We start from the raw sequence: 18,920 nt of genomic DNA, 5'->3' as shown, positions 1-18,920 counted from the left end.
CACCTATAGAAACAATGTAAGAATAGGGAAGATAATAGGCAAGAGAAGGTCTTGCTTTCTGTGTAGTGATGTGAAACCTTTGTCATGGCTTGGCAGCAGGAATCCAGCTCTCAAACAGTGAGAAGCATTTAAATTTTCTCTGTGCAGATGGCTCCTGTGTGCTTCCAAGATAGCATACTACAAGAGTAACTTGATACTGATATCTCATAGCATCACTTCTTTTTCCGTTGCAGGTAAACTCAATATGCAGGTTGTCAGATAAACAACTGGCTTTTTAGGCCCGTCCCCACTTCCCTACATCTTTTAGTCAAGTAATTTACTGTCATTTTCACACTCAATTTCAGTTCGCTCTCTCCACCCCACCCCCTGCTTCTCACTCCATGACTGATGGCTATTAAATGACTTGCTGGGATTTTCTTTTTGTTTTTCAATGACTTTTTTGGTAAAGAGTAATCTGAGATGTGCATTGATCCTATGATGTAGAAATCTCAAAGCATCGATAGATTTAGCATGCCGATCACAGTTCATATAGTCAAAAGGTAAAGAGGAGGAAATGATACGAATTCATGACAGAAAAATGCTATTAGTTATCATCTTGCTTGGCAAAAAGACCAAGAAGGAAGGAACTGAAAACCATTAAAAAGACGATACCTCCTGCAAATTCATTCATCATCTGAAAAAGTGCTTTAAAACTCCAGGATATTGCTTATATGTATTTAGAGCATGCCGTGCTCTGCATGAGATGTATTTTTCTGAGGTTCATTTAGAGACAAACAACTGTCAGCTATCAATTCTTCTACCCTCATGCTCAGGTTTTTAGTAATATAGATCGAGGAACTCGAAATCAGACTGAAGAGAAGGAAGATACAACTGAAAGAGCCAAAATTGTGACACTGACATCAGCAGAATCTCTAAGTTGGAGCTCAGAATATTCTGAAATGTAAGTGTTTCATATTTGTATACAGCCCGTGGGACACTTATCGCACATTATCTTCAGTCATTATGTGAAGCAAATTAGACCTAAATAATTACATCAGAAGCTAAGCACTAACCTTCATAAGAGTTTGTACTCTTACATACTTTTTATTTTTTCATTTAATTATCAAATCTAAATCTCATTTGAAAATGTAGGCAACAGATACCTTTCCTCTATTTCTGAAAGTTCTAGGCAACGGCACAATTCAGGGGTGCTTCCTAAGTTGGCTATATCAGCTGAGGAAGATCAAGAAGAATCTCCACGTTGTGTTGGATCCCGTAAAGATCAAGAAAGAACTAACTTTGTTAGTGAGGAAACAATTCAGGATGAACTGGAAGTAACAACTCCAGCAAGCACCATCAGTAGCTCTACATTGTCAGGTAGGATTCAAATGGCAAAGCCTTTTCTAAAAGGCTTTCTGTTGAGAGGTTCTCATCTTGAGCTATGACTGTGATTTCACATCACGTTCTGCTTGAACTAAGAATTGAACCTAGGACACTGTGCTTCTTTGAGGTTTACACAATTAAACACAACATGTTAAATCAGCATGCAGATGTTGGATTTGTGTACAGTGCTATCTAAGCTATATTTCTTTATTACATGAACCTTTATTCATTCCTGGATATTATGAAGATGTTTTTCTGCTCTGGTGAAGGCACAAAAGTAGACAATGGTTGTGAGGTCAAAAGCATCTCACAAAATTATCTGATTTCTTTGTCCCAGTGTCATCTGTCAGCTGCCAGCTGTGGCAAAAGTCAAGCCAACACAGTAGGCATGTGCATTCAGGCCAAAAGGCATGCCGTTTTCGGGTCGGTTTTCATTTGACCCCTCATTTTGTTTACCAGAAAGTTACCTGAAAGGGGAGGGGTGTTTTCAGTTTCATTCAGCAGAGATTCAGCCCATTGGCTACAATGGGAAACTTTACAGGCACAATCCTCAGCCATTTTAAAGCCTATCTGCATGAAACCTACCTCAGTTGTAGACCCCATTTACAACTGCAGGCCTACCAAGTTTCAAAACAATTCACCAATCTACTGATTTTTTTAAAGAATTATTTCAAGTTTTAACCATAACATTTGGGAATTGTTGCTGCTTTTGTCCATTCTCAGCCAATCAGAGCATGGGCACCACCAGGCTATTTATTGGCTGAGAGACACAGAAAGAGAAAAACTTGAACTCTCATCATGCTCCAAGAGGATCTTTCAATGGCCACCCTATGCTAGTGCCACTGGGAAAGCGAGTTCTCAGGGCCCTCTCTGGAGGAGGTAGCTTTCCAAGAAAAAATGAAGGAGGCTTCTTTTGCCGGGAAGAGAAAAAGACACCACACATCCCCCTGCCTCGGGTATTTCGCGAACCTACCTCTTTCCAAAAAAAATCATCTCTCTGAATCTGTTTTGCTTGTCTTTTTGTCTCTCCCTTCCCCCTTCTGTTTTTGGAAATTAAAGGAAAATGGCCCTCCGAAAACTAAAATCTTTTTGTTAGTAGTGATTCGGGCCCAAGTCTACAACACAGTACTTTTCAACAGGGCAGAGATGGTCAAGTATACTACTGCATATAATGCTGATGCAAGATCCAATCATGCATAGTATTTTAGCAACAGAGATGTGGGGGAATGTACTGTATATACCAGGCATGGGCAAACTTCGGCTCTCAAGGTGTTTTGGACTTCAACTCCCACAATTCCTAACAGGCTCAGGCCCTTTCCTGTTCCCCCTTAGCTGCTTAAGCCTGGTATATACTCATGTCTAAGTTGACCCCATGTATAAGTCTATGACAGATTTTTGGACCTAAATTATGGATATTGATATGACCTGTGGATAAGTCAAGGCCCATTTCACAAAAAGGAGAAAGCACCAATGCCATCTCTTGGGACCAATGGCTCCTGACTATTGCCACCATTTCACCATCCAGGCATTTTAAAAAGTCAGTGTCATGGTTGAGAGTAGAGGGCTTGGTGCTACTTTTAGGCTCTCCTGGGAATGATTAAGCTCTTCCTTTTCTCCAATTTACTCAGAGAAAGGGATGGTTCCTTTACTTATAAAGTGTTAAGATAACAATATTCACATTGACTCTTGTTGACGGTTTTTTGTGTTGATTTTTTGACTAGAATTTCTAGACTTATACTTAAGCATATAGGGTAATCTCCTAACTTAAAGATCAGTTGTAAAACTCTTCCCTGATTCCTAGACATGTTAATGGGAATATCAGTAACCACTCCGATGTTTTATTGTAATCACTTGTTGCCAAAAAATATGATTAAACACCTTGGTTGTGTTCTTCCACCCCTTAGTTTATGTGTTTCCTTAATTTGTTCATCGTTATCTTTTTGCAGTTGGCAGTTTTTCAGAGCACTTAGATCAGATAAATGGAAAAAACGAAACTTCGGACAGCACAGATAATTTCTCAAAACCAACTAGTGATCAAGCATCTCATGTAGCTCGCCAGCGATTAGAAACTACAGAGAAAAAGAAAATATCTGGAAAAGTCACAAAGTCTCTCTCAGCTAGTGCTCTGTCCCTTATGATCCCAGGAGGTATGTAACTCCTTTTTTCTCATATGACCTCATTAAAATGTTTTCAATTTGAAACAAGTCACAGCTTTTCTTGTTTTCTTGGCATTTACTCTGAATCTTTAAAATAATTAAGATTGAAAAATTTTGCAACTATTATAAGTCTTGTTTTGCATTTTGTTCCATCAGCAATGGACAGAAACAGGAAGTTAATACAAGATTCAGGTTTTTCTATCTGTAGTTCATCCGTGGAGGTTAGCATAGAGAGGGATTAATTTTTGTTTGTTTTAATTCCATCCTTATTCCAGTAATGGAATAATCTGTACATGATGTTTGAATGTACTGAACATTGTGATAGTAAAAGAACAGAGATTTTGCATCTTTGGATTTTTTTTTCAGTAGTCTTTGAATATAGCTGATATCAAAGTAAAATTTGGTTGAAAGCCAATCCCCAAATTTGTGTCAATTAGGCTGAAAGGGGCTCTGCACACATTCACACTCTATACAATAAACAATCCCTGTTAAAACAATTTTCTTTGTCCTCAAAAGATGGAATAAGCTTAGCAATTAAAACACAGTTCCTCTGTCCCCCTTTGGACTAAAAACAAAATGAAAATTTTCCCCCCACAACTGAAATTCAGAATATTTTCTAGGTTAAGCAATAGATGTGTTTTCAAGTATGTAGGTTAGGGATATAAATGATATTTTCTTCAATGCTTCCTTGTCACTGTTTAAAAATTGTCAGCCACCACTATTTTTTTACTTATATGACAAAAGTCTAATGCTTTTTCATCAGCAGTGGCAATAGCAAAAAAAGTTGTGCAAAATATAGAGTTTCACAAAAACTCCCAGAAGTGAAAATTCATTGACAAAGCCTTGCAACCTTTCCCACATTTTGAAATTGTTATATTTTTGTGCAAAAATAAAATATATCTTGCTAGTATTATATATAGTCCATAATGTATTTAAAGTCTTACATAGAGAACCCTGTCTTCCAGATATATTTGGTGTATCTCCTTTGGGAAGTCCCATGTCCCCCCATTCTGGGTCTTCAGATCCCTCTTCCTCCAGAGACTCTTCACCTAGCCGTGACTCTTCAACTGCTTCAGCCAGTCCTCATCAACCTGTCATAATTCACACTTCTGGCAAAAAATATGGATTCACTATCCGAGCAATCAGAGTGTACGTGGGTGACAGTGATATCTATACAGTTCACCATATTGTTTGGGTAAGGTATAATGTTTGAAACTGGTATGTTTTCCATGAATTGTTTCAAGCCTAAATTTGATAATGTTAGGTATGTCATTAACATGCTGGCTGTTAATGATCTCTCTCCTTATATTATATGCCACTGAAAATTAAAACTAGTTTTTGAGATATGCCATGTAATACTGGGCTAGTTTTAATTCTTCATTGTATGTGACCACATATCGGTTAACTAAAGTGTCCTAGATTAGGTGTCATATGCTCTTCCAGTATTTTAGCTTGGCAACAGAGAATATTCCTGATGATTGGCCACAAAGGCTGGGGTTCATGCAACTTTAGAGTTCAACATCTATAGGACTGCAGGCTCTCCATTCCTGTTTTAGATTATGTATTCCATTGCCTAAGCAATCAGTAGAAAAACTGTGGATCTAGAGGTGTGGTGGGCAAAGCCTGGCCTGAGGGCTACATGTGGTATTCCTTCACATTTGGATGCCCCTCCCCCCCCCCTCCCCGGAAAACAATTTTTTGCAAAATCTTTCAAAAATTTGTTCTGCCTCTAATGGCTATTAGGAGGTGTGGGATATCTTCCCACCACATTTTACGGGCTTCCTGAGACAATTTATGCCAAGGAGAGGCATAAACCATGGTTAAATCAGCCCCAGAGATGTTTGAAGGCCTTTCCTTTCCCTTCTCTTCTCCTTTTCCTCCTTCTCTTCCTCCTCCTCATTCTCCTTCCCTCCCCCCTCCCCACTCCTCCTCCTCCTCCTCCTGTTTGCAAGAGCAGGTATGGCCCTCCATGGTCTCTTATGGGACCAATGCTGTTCCCTGGTTTTCCAGTTTCCCACCCTGGTCTGAGAAATGTGTTTTAAAAATCAAGGGTTCACTTTTTCTTCAATATTTATTTTACTTCCCTATTTGACTGATTGGTTTTGGTTTGTATGTTTGTTGGTTTGTTTGTTTGATTTTGTATCCTGTGTTTTTCCCAATGTCTCCAAGAAAGCTCAGATGATGATTTTAAAAAACAAAAATACAATTGAATGCAGAATACATTACAATACAGGATGTTTCATACTGATGGACCTAATTTGAAAGCATCATATTTCATAATGGCAACATGTTACAATTGCACAAAAAGTTAGAAATGGTTTAACAAGTTACCAAGTTTTTCTAACCATTTTGAGCTAGAAATAAATCTAAAAAAATAACCTAGCAAATGGAGAATATCTCATTAGGCCTTATGTTTTGGGGTCACCAGCTTCAAATGGAGAAGCGTGTAACACTAATCATTTGAAACTACGTTCTACCCTTTAAGTGGCAAGAATTTAATTCATGGGCAATTTACAGTCACAGAGATATACTGGTACTGATTTTATATTGGGTCCATCATTTTGAAACACCCTGTATTTTAACTCTTTTAACCTGTCATTTAATTTGTTAGCTATTTAATATATTTAGCCTTTTAAAACTTATTTTCATTGTTGATTATGTTTTAAATAACAATACATTGTATTTTAATATGGTTTGTCCATATTTTAATATGTTCAACTTCAGTTCAACAAGAAGTTATCTTTTAAAAATGTCAAATTTATTTTTTTTACTGAAAACCACCTTAAAATGATTGAGAACACCAAACATTCCTTATATCAGCTAAACCATTTCCAAGTCAAACAGATTACATTATTTATGAAATGTTTGCTGTGCCCCGATACAATTGCTAGTCACACCTTGCGTAGTTCCATTAAAACAAAGATAAATCAACACTTGTGTATAAATTTCATAGATAAGTTGGAACTTTTTTTCATGTCAGGAGTGACCCGAGAAACTGTGTCGCTTCTGATATTAGAGAATTGGCTGTCTGCAAGGACATTGCCCAGGGGATGCCCAGATGTTTTAACATCCCGTGGGAGGTTTCTCTCATGTTCCCATATGGAAAGCTGGAGCTGACAGATGGAAACTCACCTTGCTCCCCAGATTTCGGTCAGCAGTCCTGCTGGCACAAAGGTTTAACCCAGTGGTTCTCAACCTGGGGTCCCCAGATGTTTTTGGCCTTCAACTCCCAGAAATCCTAACAGCTGGTAAACTGGCTGGGATTTCTGGGAGTTGTAGGCCAAAACACCTGGGGACCCACAGGTTGAGAACCACTGGTTTAACCCATTGCACCACTGGTGGCTTCAGCTGGATCTTATTAGATGGGACTAAATGTGTAGTGTAATTCTATAACCAAATAGGTAGAAATATTCTTATTGTTGACATCTTCCTCCTAATTATTACCACTGTCATCATCATTTCATTTATATCATGCATTCTGCTCAAAACTGGGATTTTGCTGGAAAAAAATATTTTTTCCCTTTACTTTTTAGAATGTTGAAGAGGGAAGTCCAGCTTATCAAGCTGGGTTGAAAGCTGGTGATTTGATCACTCACATCAATGGAGAGCCAGTGCATGGTCTTGTTCACACCGAAGTCATAGAACTGTTATTAAAGGTAAAAAAAAATTAACAACTTTGCTCCAGAAACTGTAACTTCGTTCATTAAACTTGTGGGGTAAGGGTTTTCCTAATGGGCATAAAATTTTACTAGGGCTTATACAGGTCATCCGGCCAGTTTTACTATGATGACAAAAATAAAGATAGAGTTGTGAGTACACAAATTTTAGTAGATGCATACCACTGGAATATTAGGTGGGACAATACTTATGTCTGCCTGCTGGTCAGTTGGCAGTTAGCCTAAGATGAAAATAATATATATAATTCTGAGCTAGTTGTCAATAATGTTAAATGTATGGAAATGTATCAGACACCCATAGCATATTTGTTCACACTGTACATGTGTCTGTTATATTGTCTCCGTTTTTTGGAATGGGGGCAGCTCTCAAAACATATACATGGCTCCTTTATAATAATTTTCTTGTACTTTCCCTGAGCATTTGATAATAGCTCTGAGCCACATACATTTGGCCAATCAAGTGGAAAATTGTTAGACGCCTAAGGAATAACATAACCAGTTAAAGTTAATACAACATCAGACCTAAATGCTCTGTTCACAGAGATTAGGCAGGCAGGCAGTTGGGGTGGAGCTGCATTCCTATGGCACTGAAGAGAAAAATACCAGAGGTGTAATGAAAGAAAATGAAGCACTCCTTGCAATTATCTGTACTCTGAACTGTGTAATCGTATTTCATCCACTTTCGTCTGTCTCATAACACATGACAAATATAATTGCTGTATTAATTGAGGCCTCTATCAGCTGTTTTTCCAAACCCTTCTCGTAGTATTGTTAAGTGGATTCTGGAGATAACCATTTCCATCCTTTAAAAATATTAGCAATGTTGTTTCCAAGACTTTTTCCAGAAATATGGCTAAAGTATTTATGAAAAGCTATTATTGTTATAATTACTATTTTATTTTCCAAATTGATTTTTAAAAAAAGCTGTGGTCTAAAGTGCAAAGTTATAAGCCCCCCCCCCCCCCCCGCGCCAAATTAAGGTGGTTGAATACGGATGGCAACATGTTACAACAACACTTCCACCCAAAGTCTCAGTCATATCATTCTCCAGAGTGTTTAAAAAATGGACTTCATTTGAAATTACTATATTTCTACAACCACACATCACCCATAAAATAAAGTCTTGCCCCTTGAAAGGGTGGGGCATAGAGTTTCAAATGATTAGATGCCTCTCTCCAGTGCACAAAATAGCCCCTGGCCTCAGTCAGTCGCAAGATGGCGACCCCACAATATAAGGCCTATTGGGCTATTCTCCATTTGCAGTTATTTTTTAGATTTGTTTCTGAATCAGAATGGTTACTAAAACTTGATAACTCATTAAAGCCTTTGCAACTTGTGAAATTGCAACATGTTGTCATAATGAAATTGGTCCATCATCTTGAAACACCCTGAATATAGGACATCATTAGTAATGAGAACAAACTATAACAAAACACAAGCTTTGATAATAGCATTTACAAATAAGATTTTCAGTATAAACATGTGGACTGAATTTCTATTTTGAAATTTAGGCAGATAAAAGAGAAAAATAGTAACTGTTTTATGTCAGGAGCCATAACAAGACATAAAACAAAAACAGAAACATAACCTCATAAACACAGTATACAAAGTTCTCTCTCTCCCTCTCCCCCTCCCCCCCTCTCTCACTCACTCTCTCTCTCTCTCTCTCTCTCTGTGTGTGTGTGTGTGTGTGTGTATATATATATATATATATGAATACATACATACATATATACATACACACACATATATAGAGGGATTTGAGCCTCTTTCTTGGGGCACATGTTCCACATATTAGAATCATAGAATCATAGAATCAAAGAGTTGGAAGAGACCTCATGGGCCATCCAGTCCAACCCCCTGCCAAGAAGCAGGAATATTGCATTCAAATCACCCCTGACAGATGGCCATCCAGCCTCTGTTTAAAAGCTTCCAAAGAAGGAGCCTCCACCACACTCCGGGGCAGAGAGTTCCACTGCTGAACGGCTCTCACAGTCAGGAAGTTCTTCCTCATGTTCAGATGGAATCTCCTCTCTTGTAGTTTGAAGCCGTTGTTCCGCGTCCTAGTCTCCAAGGAAGCAGAAAACAAGCTTGCTCCCTCCTCCCTGTGGCTTCCTCTCACATATTTATACATGGCTATCATATCCCCTCTCAACCTTCTCTTCTTCAGGCTAAACATGCCCAGCTCCTTAAGCAGATATTCAGATATATTTCTTATAAATTAATCTTCCACAAGGTGCTGGTGTGCTGCTTAATCCCTAGAATATATTGCAGGATCAGAATGGTTGTGCCAAAAGCTAATATTGTCTAGTCAGATAACTGGGATTTGCAAAAACAATGGTTTTCCTGTTCTAATTGCTGCCATACATCGTTCCTTTGGATAAATTGTACAGGCCAAAATTTCAGGCTTCTAGAAGGTGGTAGAGAAAGAATTGCAGTATTATATATTTTGCGTATGTGCTTTCAAGTCATCTGTTGGATTAAGGTGACCCAATGAATTGCATAGGGTTTTCTTAGGCAAGGCATATTTACTATCTTGGAGTATTGTGATAAAACAGATGGCTCAACTATATGCAATGGGTGTCAATCAGTGTGGTAATTCATGGTGTTACCACACTGAGTCGCCTTCAGGCTGATATGGGCGGGATACAAATGTTGTAAATAAATAAATAAATAAATAAATAAATGGTGTTACCCCCATGAACCTCTTCCTCTACTAGGCCATGCCACAATATTGCAGCTAAGATACCAGACAAAAATTTGACAAAATCAGGGACCATACAAAAACAGCAGTACTAAAAGAACAGTAGGAGTCCCTGGTGGCACAGCGGGTTAAACCACTGAGCTACTGAACTTGCTGACCAAAAGGTGGGTGGTTTGAATCTGGGGAATGGAGTGAGCTCATGCTGTTAGCCCCAGCTTCTGCCAACCTACCAGTTTGAAAACATGCAAATCTGAGTAAATCAATAGGTACCGCTTCAGTGGGAAGGTAACACCGTTCCATATAATCATGCCGGTCACATGACAATGGAGGTGTCTACAGACAATGCTGGCTCTTCAGCTTAGAAATGGATATGAGCACCACCTCCCAGAATCAGACATGACTAGACTTAATATCAAGGGGAAACCTTTACTTTATGTGTTTGTAGTGTGTGCATATGAAGAAATTCATGGTTTGCAGCATCACCACCACCACTCCCCCTTAGAAATGACACTGACTAGATGAAGGTAGTAGAGAGCAAGATTTGCTAGTGAAATTGACATAAAGGAAATATTAATAAACAACTTGAACATTCTTCTTTGACAGAGCGGCAATAAAGTTTCAATTACTACAACACCTTTTGAGAATACTTCAATAAAAACAGGACCAGCTAGAAGAAATAGCTATAGAGGTCGAATGGTTAGACGGAGTAAGAAAACAAAAAAGAAAGAAAGTTTGGAAAGGTGAGTTGTTGCTTAATTAATGCCAAATAGATCTGTAATGCTTGTGGAAACATGCTTCTTTACATCCAAATAAAGTAATTTTCTCTTCCCTTTCAGACAAATCTTCTATTTTATTTTTTCCACGTGAAATATACTCCTTATCTAACTTTACTCTGTAGATTTGTTTCAGTCTCTTCAGTTTTAAGATTTTGAAATACTTTCTAACACTAAATAGTAAATACTATATAGAAACAGTCTTCCTCAGTAGTAGCCTCTGATTAGAATATGACAAGTAAATAGTTCCATATTTCTTTCTTTTGTTGGATTGATGAACTATGCTGTTCATATTTACAATATAAATTATGTTATGAGTGGCTAATTTGTGTTCTTTTAACTACCGTTAAGAAATATTTCTTTAAATTTCACTAAAAATACTGTCATCATGGTGGGATGATGGCATATATTTGTACAAGTAGACATTGTGATGTATTTTGTAATGAAATTTTGGGGTTTGTAGATTTCTTTTCTTTTTTCTCTCTCTGCCTGCAACAGTGAATGGTGAGACTCTTTTACCCACTTTATTCTCACCCCAAATCCTGGTTTAAAACCATTACAGTCCAAGAATTGTTCCAAACTTCTAGCACCAGAAGGCATTTTTGTACATTTTATAAATTGCTATGGATTTGTGGCATTCACACATGTGTTTCTAAACTTCTGGTTGCTGTATTTTCTGAAGCTTTGCCATTTTTCACTTCTTGTGAGTAAAATATATGTTATTAAAACCAAGGATATTTTTTAAGGCACATGTGTTTTAAAAATGACTTTTTGTTTTCATTTTAGGAGAAGATCTCTTTTCAAAAAGCTGGCTAAGCAGCCATCCCCCCTTCTTCATACAAGTCGTAGTTTCTCCTGCCTGAACCGATCGCTTTCATCAGGGGAGAGCTTGCCAGGCTCCCCAACTCACAGCCTGTCTCCCCGCTCACCAACGCCAAGCCTTCGCTCCACCCCTGATTTTCCCTCAGGTGAGTATTAATGGATGCAGATAGTCAGTGAAAGAAAAGGGCCAGTAAGTGATTACACTCAAATGTTTATAAACATGAGCACTTTATGGGATGGAACTTATTGAACTATAGAAGTTAACTTTCAAGAGATGAGAAAACGAGCCATTTTGAAGCTCTTGTGTAGTCTTAAAATTAACAAAGTTGGTCAAATGGAAGATTCCTTTCACCAGCTTTTTTGCTTCTCAAACTTAATCATATCATTAAAATTATGGGATATGTTCTTATTTCATATATGCATACTGTCTTGTATTAAATCAATATTTAGCTAACAGAGGTTAGTATTGTGCCACATAAGAATACTGTGCGAAAAATCTGAAAGTAGGTCAGATATAGTTAGTGTAAATGCTTGGGGAAAAGCGTGCAAGGAAGATTCAAAACTATAGATATTTGACCTTTGAAGACCAAAATGCTTTAACCATGTGGGCTTCTACAGATGTGGCATCATTTGTACATTGAACAAAATATTTTTCATGATTTATTCTGGAAAATGAAATAAGGAAAACAGTGAAGTTTTATTTGTTTCCCTCGTAGGTACCAATTCTTCGCAAAGTAGTTCTCCAAGTTCAAGTGCACCCAATTCTCCAGCTGGATCAGGGCATATTAGACCAAGCACCCTCCATGGTTTGGGTCCCAAGCTTGGTGGGCAAAGATACAGGTCAGGAAGACGCAAATCAGCCGGCAGCATTCCCCTTTCACCCTTGGCACGGACTCCTTCTCCCACACCGCAGCCAACTTCCCCTCAGCGATCTCCATCACCTTTGTTGGGGCACTCAGTTGGAAACACAAAAATAGCTCAGGCTCTCCCTGCCAAAATGCATTCTCCTCCCACTATTGTGAGACATATAGTTAGACCTAAGAGTGCCGAACCACCACGGTCGCCATTGCTCAAAAGGGTTCAGTCAGAAGAGAAACTTGCCCCTTCTTATGGCACTGACAAGAAACACTTGTGCTCACGCAAACACAGCCTTGAGGTAACTCAGGAAGAAGTTAACAAGGAAGTATCTCAACGAGATATAACCCTTCAGAGTCTTGAAGAGAATGTTTTGGATGCTCCATCACTTACACGAGTGAGGCCTGTAGAACAGGGTTGCTTAAAGCGGCCCATTTCCAGGAAGGTAGGCAGACAGGAATCAATCGATGAACTGGACAGAGAAAAATTAAAAGTCAAAATAGTTGTGAAAAAGCAAGATCTGACAGAGAAACAAGAACACTTGCAGAAAACAAGCACTGTACATGAACTTTGTGGTGAATCAGAAAGCTTTGTTACCTCTTCTCTGGAGGAGAGAGATGTCAAGAAAGGATTTCCAAAAGCTTTGGACAGATCAACCCCTTCTGAAATTAAAATTACATCTCTGGAGATACAATCGGTAGGTGGCATGTTAAAGGACACCCTTCAAAAGAATGCAAGCATGAGATCAAATGATTATATTGCTTCAGATGTGCACGTACAATGTCATGGGCCTCCATTTAATGAACTCAGTCATTTGTCTTATGACTTCAAAAGAATTCCTGCTTCATGTACCTTGCAGGATGTTCTGCCTCACTCATCTGACAAGATGCTGAATGGAAAAGGAGAAATTGTAGATAAAACTGCACCAACAAAAGAATTTGTCAAATTTGAAAGATTAGATAGTAAGCTTGCAAATATTGATTTCCTTCGGAAGAAAATGTCCTTGGAAGAAAAAGATGACAGCCCCTGTCCAGTGCTAAAGTCCAAACTGACATCAAATGTGCACGAGTGCCATCAGCTCAATATAGTCAGACCTATAAATGTGCTGCAGGATTCCAATTCAGTTGTTGAAAGCCGACCTTTTATCAGCAGTGCTCATGCTGCTCAGATTAACTCTGTTCCTTTTGTTCCTCTCAAAGCTTTGAATGTCCGAGGAGAAACTAGCATGGAGAAATCAGCCATGATTTCTACAGAGTCTCCTGTCCGAAAGAGTCCTTCAGAATATAAACTAGAAGGAAGGTCTGTGTCTTGCTTGAAACCTATTGAAGGTACATTAGACATTGCATTACTTTCAGGGCCACTAGTTTCAAAAACAGAAATATCTTCAAAGACAGAAATATCTTCTTGTACATTCCCAGGAGGTCAAAATACCAAAAATGATGCTGTGGTACTTACGTGCTCAGGTGGTAGCAACATGCAGGTTGAGCCATCTCCGAAAGAGAAGTCACAAACCTTCCAGCAATCCAGCCCTTGCAAATCCAATCTGTCTCCATGCTCAAATCCAAATAAAACTGCACAGAGCTCACCAGCAATGCCCGTGACTACTGAACATCAGCCAGAAAAAACACTCTCCAATCTCAGTGCTAAATGTGATCCGTCTATACGGGTGATTAACCAAAAAAGAGAGGTAATCCAACTTCGTGCAAATGAGACTAAATCTAATAGCCCTCAAAACCAGAATTTTGCCTTGACAACCAGCAGATCTGCCCAGCAGCAAGGAAATTCTGAGAAAGCCAAACGAAAAGAGAAGAAAACATCTAAAGAAGTTCCTGACAGCCATATAAGGGCTCAACAGAGTGGTGATGTGCTTCCAGAGAAACCTGGGATAACTGAGGAGGCCTCAGCAAAGAGACCTGTATCAGAAATGCTCACAAATCAAGACCCTAAACGCACTGCAAGGTGTTCCTTTGATGCACATTTGCAGCCACAAACACGTGGAACAGGAAAAGTACAGGTAACAAGTTCAAAAATAAAGGCCAAAGATGTCAGAGATATGTTCAAACAATCAGCAAAAGAGGATGGTAACACTGTTACGGAAGTTTCAGGAAATGGGTTGAGTGTACAGAAAGCAAGTGCATGTTTCAAGCCTGAAGGTTCAGTCCTTCCAATGTCTTTACAAACATTTTCAGATCTAACTTCTGCTAAACAGGAAAAAAATACAATTAATGTAACGGTCCAAAAGGACAGCCCTCGAGATCTGAAAGCAAAAGAGCAGAGACAATCTAAAAATGTACTGCCAACTTCTGAGAAAGAATCCAGCTTTGCTTCTAGACCACAAGGTAGCAATCCTGAAATGCCTTCTGTGAAACAATTGTCCAGTGTATCATCCACAGCAGATGCTCCTCTGTTTTGCAGCAACCAAGATAATCTCCGACCAACATCAGAACCAGAAAATAGCACTGTTAAGTCAAGACAAGCATCTGACACTTGCTCTTCTAATTTAAAGAATTCTGATAAATTGACACAAAAACAAATTGCTACAAATGTAAAAGAAAAGGAAAATGGTGTTCAGATTTTGACTGGTTCTAAGAAGGAAGGGAAAAACGTAGGTTTTTTATATTCCTCAAGCTCTCCCAAAAAACTAAATAGTGAGCATATCCAGGTAGAACGGCAGCTGGTTATAGAATGTGGGTCAGAATCCTCAGTGCAAGCCAGTAGCAGCATGCCTGAAAAACAACTTAAATCCTCCAGTAAAAGCCAGGGAGCAGCAGTGGCACTAGACAACGCTAAGTATTTTCAAAAGCAAGAAATGACAAGCTTAACTGACCCTGTTGATCAAAAGCCATATCATGTACGCAGCAAACAAAGCGTGCCTCCAAAAATATCTGCTGTGAAGGATAGTCCCTTGGTGAACAAACAGGTAGACAAGGGCCCAAGCAATCAGACCAGCGCTGCAGAAAAACAGCCCGAAGCAAAAAAAAGCACTGAAGCACTTTATTTTCAGAGTGACCATGGGAAATCAGATCTTAGTCTTCCTATTCCTAGCAGTGATGCCAGAGGAAAAGCTGTGGAAAAGGCAGTCACTTGTAGCAAGGACACAAAAGGCAAAGGCCACATGAATCAGAAACAAGTAGTGGAAGGGAACAAGCAGCATGCAGCAAAACATTCCTCGTCAATTTCTTTGCAGACTTCTTGCCGCACAACTGCAGTGACAACAAAGCAACTTGATTGCCCATCCAGCATCCCTGAATCTAGACAGGAAGTCCGTGTTTTACCTTTGACAAAAGCTAAGCTGGGATCATCAGAGCCACTTGCAGCGAGCGGCAAGGAAATGAAAAAGCAAACCAGCTTGTCCACAGAAGGTGGTAGGGCAGAAATGACTAAAAGTGTTTCATTGCTGGGCATGTACTGCACTCCATCCCCTGTGGAAGAGAACATTCCCATTTCTGACTTTGGGGGGAAGCTGAAAAGTCAAGAGAGGCCTCACGCTGCTAACACTGTGGACATAAAGGGAAAAGACCCTATTCTGCCTCAGTCTTCTGCTGTAAGAAATCAGAATGTAGGTAAAGATTTGCCAAAGTCAGGGACTTCCGCTGACTCTCTCAATGCACTTTCGTCTGACAAAGACTCGGCCCGGCAAAGGCGAGGAAAAGAAACCTCAAAAAGTAGTCCTCACAAAAAAACCTCCTAATATCAAGACTCGCAACTCGGATTTCTTTCCCCAAAGTGTCATATCTCATTTTATCTTTCGAAAACAGCACTGTGTGGTATTTTCTTGCAGAAAAAATACTCCGCGCCACTGAAGCAGGGTGTGTAAAGAAAGGACTTGTTTTTTTCCCCTCAAATTGCCTTCCCAAGTGTAACCGGTTAAACTGTTACCATATTGTATTTGTACAAAACACTTTTACAATTTGAAACATAAGTTGCAGGGACAGGGAGGGGGTCAGTAGCAAACGGTCTGTAAATACTTCATAGTGTTATTCTGAATGTAGTGTATCCACTTTGCTGCTGATTATATTGTTTCCTCTATCTTTTGTGGTAGTAGCTTTGCCACTGGTTTTCCATAATCTAAGAAGAAACAGAATTACTATACTTCGGGCCTAGGTTTAAACCCACAAATATACCGGTCTGACGGTTAGGACAGAGAACTAAATCCCACCCCCACCTCACCCCACCTTTGTACTTGTTCAGAACTATATACTTAACTATGAAATTTAAGAAATTTAAGACTTCTAGTTGCTGTCAGTGAGTTTAGGTGTGAAATTTAAGAGCTTGAGGATGGTAGTATTGTAGTGACCTAGATATATTAGTTTAAATAGCTGACCAAACTGCAGCTTATGTTTCACACAGCGTCTGCGTTTTGGTAGGGCTATGCTAGTAATTGCGAAGGAAAGAGTCTCCATTATCATTATAACTCACACTATACCATTCCCACTTTAGCTTCTGGTAACTTGAAGGCCACGTCATCGCCTTTCCTTCATTGCATCTTAGACTGAGTCTGTAGTGACTTTGCAGTGAGCCTAGCTTCTGCTGTTGATTCAGGCCACATTTATTTAGAATCGGGCATAAAGATAGTCCAGAAGTGCATCGCTTGAAGCATTCGACTGTTTTGCATTACCTTAATGAATCATCTTGTTGTCACGATAGATCGATTAGAGCTTTTTTTTTCTATTTTATGACAAGAGGTGGGGAGGTAGGGAGGGGGAAATTGAAGCTTTTATTTCCCAACAATGTATCTAGATAGTATATCCAGCACCTGATAATACTTTAATACCTAGCTGGGGCCTTATGTTGTAGAGTAGCTTGCTGTTTTTAGCAAGTCATCCTAAGTTTCACATTTTGAAGTACATTAGTAGCTGTATACATTTCATATTGTGACCTTTATTTGTATTGAGAAAAAAGAAGTGTGTTTTATAAAAGAATAAAAAGGTGGTTTTGTAAAAAAAAGTGTGTGTGGGGGGGTTCTCTTCGAGCTACTTGGTGCTAGATTTTGAGTGTCCTTTTTACTTTTGCTAAGCCTTATTTGAATTTTGTGTATTGTGGAATGTGTCTAATGTGTCTGATTAAATTTGGAGCAAAAGTGCTTGGTTTGGTTGGAAACACTCCAGAAAATTGATCACAGATAGGTGTGCTAAAATGACCAGGATCCAGAAATACTTTTTATATGTTTTCTATGTTGATTTGCAAAAGTTCATTTAGTGGTGCCTCCCACTTCCCATGGATATTTGCTCTCTCAATTTCCTGAACAATCTTAACACAATACCAGCATGCTAAATGCATTTCCTTGAGAAAAAGCATTAAGCCGGTTGGGATTTTACTCATTTTTAGAAGTCTCTGTTAAGAAAAAAATGCCAGAAAGTTTCTAATTTTCCATGAAACATTACTGCATTCATTTCCCTTATATATATATACTCATGAATTATTTAGAACAACTGGATTATTTTTTAAATTTGCATGGTCCTAGCATTTACAATCTGTGTTTGTATTTTGGGAATGAATTCACTGAACATTAATGCACTCCAAAATCATGACATTTCTATCTGGGAGGTATTTTATAGTTTACAGTGACTTGTATTTAAAATCCTTCCATTTGTTTCCTTTAAAGCACATCTAGCTATCTTGTTTACAAATGTATCTTTTTAATGTATATTTTGTATAGTACTTTATCACTTTTGCCAAATATTTTTTTTCATTTTGGAAACATAGTAGCACCTATGCTTGTATTCATGTAGTCCCTGTCCGTTGCTGTTTAACTTAGAGTGAACTGTTAATGATCCTCTTAAATGTACTTTGTCAGTCTCTGTGTGGTTGTATATTAAACTGTCCCTTTGTAGTACTTCCTACTGTAGATGATCAAATTATTAAAAAGAAAGTTTGTTAGGATCTGTGCAATAAAGTGTTTGCAGTCTTATTTTCTTTAAGAAATCCCCATCTGGATGTCATAACCAGGGGGTATTGGATAAAAATATTTATACTTATGCAGTTGCAGAACATTGAAATAAAAATGAGCATGAAAGGGATTGAGTTTGTTTCTTGAAATGACTTCTGCAAATATAAGTGTTAATGCACAAGCTATAATGGAATCTCTGGGTTGCTATGAGTTTTCCGGGCTGTATGGCCAGGCTCCAGGCGCATTCTCTCCTGACATTTTACCTACATCTATGGCAGGCATCCTCAGAAATTGTGAGGTCTGTTGGAAACAAGGCAAGTGGGGTTTATATATCTGTGGAATGTCCAGGGTGGGAGAAAGAACTCTTGCTTGTTTGAGACAGGTGTGAATGTTGTAAATTGGCCACCTTGATAAGCACTTAATGGCCTTGCAGCTTCAAGGTCTGGCTGCTTACTGCTTGAGAGAATTCTTGGGAGGTGATAAGCTGGCCCTCATTGTTTCTTGTCTGCTATTCCCCTGTTTTTGAGTGGTGTTCTTTATTTACTGTTTTGATATTAGAGCCAGATTTTGTTCTTTTTCATGGTTTTCTCCTTTCTATTGAATTTGTCCACATGCTTGCAGATTTCAGTGGTTCTAACTACCAGTATTACCAGTTCTGGCTACCAGTATTAAAAAAACCTC

At 38.8% G+C, this 18,920-nt stretch overlaps 1 protein-coding gene across 11 annotated transcripts in view; it reads left to right on the top strand.

The window, feature by feature from the left end:
- Window positions 1–18,369, top strand: part of MAST4 (microtubule associated serine/threonine kinase family member 4) — a 254,427-nt gene extending 236,058 nt beyond the window's left edge. For all 11 annotated transcript variants that reach the window (XM_060761582.2, XM_060761581.2, XM_060761580.2 and 8 more), the window contains 8 exons: window positions 813–940; window positions 1,163–1,356; window positions 3,309–3,509; window positions 4,484–4,713; window positions 7,052–7,174; window positions 10,503–10,639; window positions 11,459–11,640; window positions 12,211–18,369. In XM_060761582.2, coding sequence (XP_060617565.2) covers window positions 813–940; window positions 1,163–1,356; window positions 3,309–3,509; window positions 4,484–4,713; window positions 7,052–7,174; window positions 10,503–10,639; window positions 11,459–11,640; window positions 12,211–16,040 — 5,025 coding nt within the window. In that variant the 3' untranslated portion in view covers window positions 16,041–18,369. The remainder of the gene's footprint in view (window positions 1–812; window positions 941–1,162; window positions 1,357–3,308; window positions 3,510–4,483; window positions 4,714–7,051; window positions 7,175–10,502; window positions 10,640–11,458; window positions 11,641–12,210) is intronic.
- The last annotated feature ends 551 nt before the right edge of the window (window positions 18,370–18,920 follow it).

Source organism: Anolis sagrei, chromosome 2 (genome assembly GCF_037176765.1).
Source record: "Anolis sagrei isolate rAnoSag1 chromosome 2, rAnoSag1.mat, whole genome shotgun sequence".
NCBI classification, from domain to species: Eukaryota; Metazoa; Chordata; class Lepidosauria; order Squamata; family Dactyloidae; genus Anolis; species Anolis sagrei.
Note: the sequence above shows the minus strand (reverse complement) of the source record. Positions and strands in the feature narration are given on the sequence as shown.